The sequence below is a fragment of the Poecilia latipinna genome, unplaced genomic scaffold (genome assembly GCF_001443285.1).
Source record: "Poecilia latipinna isolate Pla-1442-1.1 unplaced genomic scaffold, P_latipinna-1.0 Scaffold4101, whole genome shotgun sequence".
Classification (NCBI taxonomy): Eukaryota; Metazoa; Chordata; class Actinopteri; order Cyprinodontiformes; family Poeciliidae; genus Poecilia; species Poecilia latipinna.
Window position 1 is genome coordinate 1 of NW_015116717.1, and position 8,702 is coordinate 8,702.

Below are 8,702 nucleotides of genomic sequence, written 5' to 3' on the forward strand. Positions count from 1 at the left end.
TATGTATTGCTACTCTTACTAGAGTGCAATTCTTTGGTCTTCTGCTCACCTCTGGTAATATGTTGGCAGTGTAAATAGAGACAGCTGTCGACTCTAACCTGTGTGTGTGTGTGTGTGTGTGTGTGTGTGCGTGTGTGTGTGTGTGCGTGTGTGTGTGCGTGTGAGGCCACAGTCACTGTCTCACCTTTATCCTCTATCTTGTATTTAAAATCAATTCATTCTGGTCAAGGAGTCAAGTTGATAACTGATAGTGTTTTGCTTGTCATTGGCTTTGCTAAAGTGATCTGGCTGTAGGCAAGTGGATATACATTAGGTGGATATGTGTGTGTAGTTACACACACGTAAAATCAGTGAACTGTAAAGTAAACTCTATGCTTCACGTGCAATAAATGTTATTTACTGGTTTGTGTTTTCTGTGTGCCCCTTCAGGTTTAGAGGGAAGCCTTGGCCTACGTGCTTTGGCTCTAAGTCCAAACCAGCGCTACCTGGCAGTGTCAGAGAAGGCTGAGGAGGCCTCCATCACTGTGTTTGACCTTCATCAGGAACACGGCATGAAGAAAAAAGTTCTAACTGCAGGAGATTTTCTAGTTCAAGAGTTCTTGTGCATGGCTTTCTCTCCTGATTCCAAGTACCTTATTGGTCAAAGCGGAGCCCCCGAGTGGTTGTTGATCTTCTGGAGTTGGGAGAAAAACAAAGTCTTGGCAACAGTGAAGACAACCAACTCTAATAATCCCATTTCACAGGTGAGCCAGTCACACCTTCATTCATACACTGAGTGCTGGGATGCTATTTTCTTTTCTTTTCTTTCCTTTTTTTTGTCTTGCCAGATCAGCTTTAGTCCTCACAACAACATGCAGGTCTGTGTGAGTGGCAAAGGCGTGTTCAAGCTGTTTCGGTACTCAGAAGGCAACCTGAAACAGAACAGCATTGCAAAGGTGGAGTCAATCAACATCCTGTGTCACACCTGGGTGTCAGAAGGCCGAGTCATAGCAGGGACAGACACAGGAAGGCTGCTGGTGTCTGAGTCCGGCGACGTGAGGAGGGAGATCAAGATGTCCTCTGAACCTGGACAGGGCCAGACTGAGAGGTCAGATTGGAGACTTGAATTATACTTTTTACTTTGTGATGATTTAGATTGTAAATATTTTCAGAAAAAAAAGCTTTTTTTTTTTTTTTTTTACCATTTATGTTTTTTCTTTTATTCCCTCTTCTATCTCTGTGGCATCTCACGCTCGCTAGCTCTAAAGTTATCTGGGCCTATTTTGCAAAGTTTCCCGCACGGCAATCAGTTTACGTAAAAATATTGATTCATCAATGTTTCACAGTTCATTTTTCCATTGAAATATCAATTCAGAAAATCCTGTGAACCGATAAGATATCCTGTCTCGCTGTGAGCAGCACTGTCACAACCCTGTGGCGTATAAAACAGTTCTTCATCTTGAGTTTTTTTGTGGCTGGCAAACAACTATTGCTGGGCATTAATCTGTACATATTCATAATCTAAATCAGCCGATCACAAACAAAATCAGCTGTTAAACACACAGACGTTTCCCCCCAAAACACACTAAACAATAAGACCATGAAGCAGCTCATGCAGAAATCCATACAACAACAGCATCTTTGAAATAAATTTTCAGATTTGTTGGCATATATATTTTTTGGATTGCATGAATGGTTTCCAACGTATCCTTAAAGAAACCGACATTGTTTCTTTCCAACTATTTGGAAGACGCCATTCCTCCTCACCGTTAGTAGCAATCGGTTTATTGTGCTTTTATTTAGATATTTTAAGATATTGAAACAAACTGCATATTTTTCTGGTTTTAGCCAGAAACTCGTGCCATTGAATCTGTTATTTCTCTAAAATGTATTCTTAGAGACAGCACACAACTTGCCCGTAATGCTTTCGGTTCACTGCACAGGAACCTGGAAGTGAGACGAATCAAAGCAGGGAATGTGACGGAAGGCGTGGCCAAGTGTTGCGTCACCGCCATCCTGTCCTACTCCAAGGGTTTTGTGTGCTCCTCCGGTCCGGGCACAGTCTCTCTGTTTGAACAGATAGAGCTGGACGTCTACAGGAAAAGCAGAGAGATACAGGTAAATGTTCCAGTTGTGAATTTTAATATAACTGACAGCCAGAGGTGGGCAGAGTACTCACAAAATATGTTCAACTTAGAATCACATTACTTCAATATATTAGGAAAAAGGAGCCATCCTAGAAATTACTCAAGTAAGAGTATAAAAAGTATTTGGTAAAAAAAAAGTCTACTTGAGTACTGAGTAACTGATCAAAATGTCAGTCATTTAATATTTAAAAATTGCATCATCAGACGAACCAAAATATGAAGTTATGTTGAAATTTTGGAGTTTTAATTAATATCAGTAACAAAAATAACAATCAGGCAAAAGAAAATGTTTCCCAATCAGTTTCTTTCAATAAAAAAACTTATAAAACTTTAACAGAAACTCCAGCTGTGTGTCTGTGTCTGGTGAATCTTTGGTTAAAACATGTTTGTTCTTTATTCAGTGGGTAGAGAATCCAGAAATTTTACTCAAGTAAGAGCAGAGATACTTCATAATAAAATTACTCAAGTAAAAGTAAAAAGTACTGCATAGTAAAAGCACAATTTTTTTCAAAAAAGTTACTCAAGTAACTGAGTAACTGAGTGAATGTAACTGCATGTATATAGGATAATATTCACCAGGTCTATGGATATCGCATTTTTATTTGTTCTTTTGTTTTGTGCCAGATTCTCCCAGCTCCAGCCAGCAGTGGCTCAGCTCCAGCCCAGTGTCAGGAGATAGACACCATATGCATGAGTCCTGCAGAGGAGACGCTGGCTGTCAGCACAGACCGAGGCCAACTGTACAGCATTAATCTTTCATCTGCTGAAATGAAGCGGGTGCTGCTATTAGCACAGCCTAACAGATCAACAGTTCATACTTTGCAGCTTTATGATTTTGACCTGCTTTTGTGTCCTCCAGTTCAAAAGTCCAATTTTGCAAAAGCTTAGAAGTCTTACTATCTTTTTACTTATTTAAGGTGTCGATTTAAACATTTTTGAAGTTGATGTAAGCTGTGCTCTGTCCATCAGGAGGAACAACTACATTTTGACTTTTTGTCCCAGCCCTTCCACTCTGACTCCATCACCGGTTTGTCCATCTGCATCCGTAAGCCCTTCATGGCCACCAGCTCTTTGGATTGCTCCGTACGGATCTGGAATTACGAGATGAAGTAGGACTTCCTGCAATGTTCAATGTTTCCCTTTCTTCTTGTGACCTCATTGTTTCAGGCAGGTTCAGAATGGCAGCAGTTCATGATGAAGAAAAAAAGTAAATAAACCTAGTGGGGGTTTATAGCAGTTCACATTCTTTAAGCTTTTCTACATTTTGTTATTTTCCAATCACAAATTTAATGTATTTTACTGTATTATTATTATGCAACAGTAAAAATCAGTTTCTTCTGTTAACTAATATAACATGAAAACCATGGTGCATGGTGAAGTGCATAAAAGGATAAATTGGTTTATCATTTATATATCTACAAATATGAAATATTATAGACAGTCCACATGTAATGTCTTTTTGTTTCTCCAAAAGAGAGGTAGAGTTGTACAAAGAGTTCCAACAGGAGGCGTTCAGCGTGGCTCTGCACCCCACGGGCCTCTTTGTGCTGGTGGGCTTTTCAGACAAACTCCGGCTGATGAACCTGTTCATCAACGACATCTCTACCTTTAAAGAGTTTGAGCTGCCCGGCTGCAGAGAGGTGATTGTACTCGCTCTGCGAACAGTGACCCTGAAACCTGCAGCTCCCCGTCCGCATCCTGTTTCAACCTGCTTCCTCCTCATCCTTCCAGTGTGCCTTCAGCCACGGTGGCCACAGGTTTGCGGCCGTCGACGGAAGCGTCATTCACATCTACTCTTTCACCTCGTTTGAGAACATTCTCAATCTAAACGGCCACTTTGGGAAGGTGAGTTGATGCCGTCGGCTGGCCGTCGGATCCAAAGCCAAAACGTGGGATTGATCCAGTCGCCGGTTTTTCTTGCTGATCAGGTGCGGAACGTTGAGTGGAGCTTCGACGACAGCCGCTTGGTGTCTTGTGGGACGGATGGCGCTGTGTACGAGTGGAACACCCACACCGGGAAGCTGGAGTGTGAGACTGTGCTCCAGGGCTGCAGCTACTCTGGCGCGACTTTCTCCTGGGACTACAAGACCGTCCTGGCTGTAGGATCGGACCTCATCCTGAGGGAGATACAGGACTGCCAGGCCAGGAGAACGGCTACAGCAAGATTTCTTTTACGCAGACTTTGGAGAGTGTGAAATAAAAGTGATTTGAAATTGGAAATTGACTCCACAGGTGCTGAGGGAGGTTCCCGCTGATGTGGTGGCTCACACCGCTCTTGCCGTGTCTCAGTCCGGTAGGGTCGTCTTCACCGGTACCTCTGGTGGAACCGTTAGAGCCGTTAAATACCCCTTACCCGATCAGAAGGAGTGGATCACACAGCAGGCTCACTGCGGCCCTGTCACCAAGGTGAGTCCAAACACACCCTGAGAGAGGTTGCCCTCCCCCTTCCACCTTCTTCAAATCAGACACAGTTGGCGTCAAACGTTTGTGCTGCAAAAATGTTCACTTGTGCCACTATCACTTTAAAGATAGTAAGAGATGTTTCCAGAGGTCATGAAAGGTCAGGCAGATCTCTCCTGAACTTTCTTAAAATCAGACAAAATTTGTCAATAAACTAAACTACATTTGTGCTGGTTTGTGTGGAAAATGTTTTGATTTGTGCTGCTTTAAGATATTAATGAAACTTTCAATGTCATCCAGCCTCCCCACGTTTACTAAATCAAAATTACCTTTAAACTTTAATTAATATCTTCAAAGCCAAAGAAGCAAACATATTTTTTTTTCTGACACCAATTTTGTCCAATTTGAAGAAGATGTGGTGCTTGATTGACCTTTCATGACCTCTGGAAACATTTCTAAATATCTTTAAAGTGACAGAGGCACAAACAACGTTTGAAACCAATCTTATCTGATTTGAAGAAGGTGGATTGAGGGGGTCAACTTCACTGAGGTGAACGGTATTCACCCCCTTTTTCATCCTCTTCAGTACTTTTATAAATAGAATCACAGTCAATATAATTCAGCTTTTGGAACAAAAACTATTTTAATTCAAACTTTAATGTAAAAAAAATAAAACTAGATTCTAATGTCAGTTAGTTAAAAATATAAATTTTTAAACGGAAGTAATTTCATCCGTCATGTAATGTGTTACAAATGCCGCCGACGAATGTCCGCAGATGGTGATAACGTACGACGATCAGTTCCTGCTGACGGCGTCTGAAGATGGCTGCCTGTTGATATCCAAAATCATTGATGAAAAGGGTCAAAGTCTGAGGAGCAACAGACAGATTGTTCACACCGAAGAGATTCTTGTTACAAAGGCGGACCTGGAGGAAAGGGTCTGTTGAGAAGTTGGACCTCTAACATGCACATTTTGGAACCCTGAACTAGCGTCTAGCATTATTCTAACTGGATATGGCCACATTTTTGGCCAAATATTTGTGGAGTTTACTTTAATTGATTGGCACTGTCTTGGCACTGACCTGGCTTTTAAATCTAGTACTTATGCTTAAAGTCGGATCCATCCCAGAAGCTCAATATTAGCCTCTTCCCAAACCAGTTTGGATGTGTGTTTGGAGTTCAAACAGGTACATGGTTCATCAATCTAGAAAACTGAAAGTATTGGCTAAAATGCTCAAGTACTCCCAAACATCCAAAACCCTAAAAACCTAAAACCTCTAGATGGAAAACAAAACATCCTGATTCATAGGAGAACAGAAGATAATAAAAATTTTGTTTGAGATGTAGCTGAAATATTTTTTAAAAATCTCGTGTGTGTTTTAGGCTCACAACTTGTTGGAGCTGAAGATGCATCTGAAGGAGCTGCACATGGAGAATGAGTACCAACTCCGCCTGAAAGAGATGAACTACAAAGAGGAGCTCCAACAAGTGTCAAACAAGTTCATGGAGGAAATCAAGTCTCTGAAAAGAACACAGCAGGTCTGCTGCTGTCAGTCAGACATGTGCATCTGCTTCTATATACAGCTGTAACAGTATGGGAAAACTCTTGGTCATAGCAAGGAAGCTTAATTTTAGACTGATTGTTGTTCTGCTTACAGCAGCACATAATGCTAAGCAACTAAATTTCATTTGTAGAGCTTTTTTAATAGTGTTTGATGTAACATTAGTTACTTTAGAGAGTAGCAGTGCACCGATTGCAGTTCTCTAGCTGATCCCTGATTACCGATCTTTAAAAAGCCTGACCTGCTGATTCTGATTTTGCCCGATACCAAATTTTTTTGTCTGAAATGTCGCTAAATATAGAAAGAAAGTTGCTGAGCTGGCAACAGTGGAGTGACTATTAACAGCAAACGTGCAGACATGGCCTGGTGGGCGGGGCTAACAGACAATCCTCTCAGGGGAGAGCAGAAGAGGACAGAGGTTGATTTTTAGACCTTTGCTGAGGTAGATAAGATCGGCTTCACACGATCACCGATCTCCCAAAATTAAGGAAATGTATGCTGATAAATAGGATGGCCGATAAATCAGTGAATACTTATTAGACAGACGGACAATCTATCACAGATTGTCTATTATAGACAGTCAGCTGAAGCTCAGATTAGATGAAGTCCTTCCACAAAATGTCAACTGTATTTATGTCTGCACCTTGACTAAACTGTTGGAGAAGCTGCACTTTGCCACTCTAGCAGATCTAAACCAAAGTCTCAAGTCTTTACAATATTTCTCCCAGGTTTGCTCTGAATTCAGCCCTGAAAAAACTTCTCGTAAATCGAGTCCCTTCTGAACAAAAATGTGACTATAGAAAAACAAAACAGATACCGAGTCTGTTTACAATTATGTTGTATTTGGTGTTGTTTTGCCTAGTAATATGCTTTTGAGTTTTCTGGTTGTAAAGTGATAAAAGTGTGAAAACGCCCAATAGGTATGAACAGTTTTGCAAGTACATAATGGTAAAAACATTCAATGAAAAGTATCCAACTTCATCTCTGATTGTGATTAAAAAAGTAATAGTACGATACCGGAATAACTAGATTCCAAAAATCCTTGTGATTCAAAAGAATACTTCTTTGAAACTCTTACATTCGTAGGTTCTGAGCGCGGAAATAGAGCGGTGTGAAGAAGAGACCCAGCAGAATTCTGCAGAAATTGAAGTGAAACACTGCGAAGACTTGACGTATCTAGGTAGGACAACAAGGGCGACATCACTGCCTATCCGATGCATTCTTTATGAGCTCAAAGGGAAGTTTATAAATATTTTTAATCCCACACAGAAAAATTTTACAACTCCAAGCTGACTATGGAGCACAAAAAGTACGACGACCTTCTCCAGAAGCAAAAAGAAATGCAGGAGGAGTACGAGACACGGTTGACGCATGCAGAGCAGGACCGGATCCAGAGTCTGGCTGAGGTCACGCAGATATATGAGGCCGAGCTGCAAGTGAAGACTGAACAAATGAATAAGGTCTGAAAGAACGAGGAGGAAAGCGGCAGAAGTTCGGGACCGCTCGCGTCATCGAGACATCTCTGAATTCTCGCCTTTTTCATTTCATTCACAGTTTCAGGAGGAGGCTGGGCGAAGGATCCGAGAGTATGAAGAAACCATAAGACAGGCAGCGGAGGAAGAGCACCAGAAGATTGACACCATGAAAGACAAGTATGAGAAGAAACTTCAGTCAGAGAAAGAGGCCTTCACCAGGCTGAAGGGAAACAGTGGCAATATGACACAAAAGGTGACCAAAGATTTTCAAGCTATCTTTAAATTTTGCTTACTTTTGTTGGTGTCAGTTACCCAGAAAGATTACAGCGTCTCTTTAATGACGGTCACACAGATCCGCAGTCTCCAGAGGCAGATCGATGACCACTTGGATGACATGATCTCCATGAAGAAGGAGCGCCAGACTCTGACGGGGTTCATCCGCACTCTGGAGACCGATATCGGTGTTCTGAAGAGACAGGTTTCCAGATATAGAAAGACCAACCAGGAAAAGGTGAGCGAGGAGCAGCGTCCCGCCGTGCTTTTCGTTTCACATTAGAAGTTTAGTTTTGTACACCAAAAAGAGACAGAATTAAATAACCTTGGGTAAATGGGGAACTGACTGTAGTGGGAACACAGAGTAAACAGTCCACCTCCACCCATTCTCACGCAGGACACAGTCATATCCAGCCTGCATTCTATGAACCAGGATCTGCACAAGTTGAAGGTCATCTTGGAATTCAAGCTGAAGGACATGAAGAAGCAGATCAGGCCACAGCAGGAAGACATAAACAAAAAAGCAGAAAGGATAGAAAAGGTACGTGAGAGGGCTCAGAAAATCTTAGATTGGCTTCAGGTAGGGGGGCAGCATGTTGGAGTTTCATCCTCAATTTGTTCTTTTTATTTGCTAGAACTGAGTCTTCTTTCTGGAAAAGCCATTTGATTCTCTTTTTTATTTCAATGGGATGGAAGTAGTCAACGCCAACATGATTAAAGTAACCCTCAGCATGACCTGCCATTTTCAGTTTTTCCTGCATGCATCTACAAAAGACATGCTGCTGTTTTAACTCATTGATTTTAGTTTACTTTGAAAAAAGACACAATGGATGTAAGGGTTGATTTTTTGACTTTGTTTCCCGTTT

At 41.5% G+C, this 8,702-nt stretch overlaps 1 protein-coding gene across 1 annotated transcript; it reads left to right on the forward strand.

Annotated features, from left to right (window-relative positions):
* Positions 1–309: 309 nt before the first annotated feature.
* On the forward strand, positions 310–8,477 carry LOC106942194 (cilia- and flagella-associated protein 57-like). Its single transcript, XM_015025413.1, has 17 exons — positions 310–743; positions 828–1,087; positions 1,923–2,097; positions 2,751–2,903; positions 3,096–3,235; positions 3,601–3,766; positions 3,858–3,971; positions 4,055–4,267; positions 4,359–4,532; positions 5,303–5,464; positions 5,910–6,065; positions 7,175–7,268; positions 7,358–7,548; positions 7,643–7,816; positions 7,916–8,074; positions 8,234–8,416; positions 8,472–8,477. Exons 1-17 carry the CDS (start codon positions 390–392, stop codon positions 8,475–8,477), a joined length of 2,874 nt encoding a protein of 957 aa, XP_014880899.1. The 5' UTR covers positions 310–389.
* The last annotated feature ends 225 nt before the right edge of the window (positions 8,478–8,702 follow it).

Coding starts and splice junctions, on each gene's coding strand:
- LOC106942194 (XM_015025413.1), top strand. CDS start 390: ATGTTATTTACTGGTTTGTGTTTTCTGTGTGCCCCTTCAGGTTTAGAG. Junction 3,236..3,600: donor ATCTGGAATTACGAGATGAA/GTAGGACTTCCT, acceptor TTTCTCCAAAAG/AGAGGTAGAGTTGTACAAAG. Junction 7,549..7,642: donor AGACTGAACAAATGAATAAG/GTCTGAAAGAAC, acceptor TTTCATTCACAG/TTTCAGGAGGAGGCTGGGCG.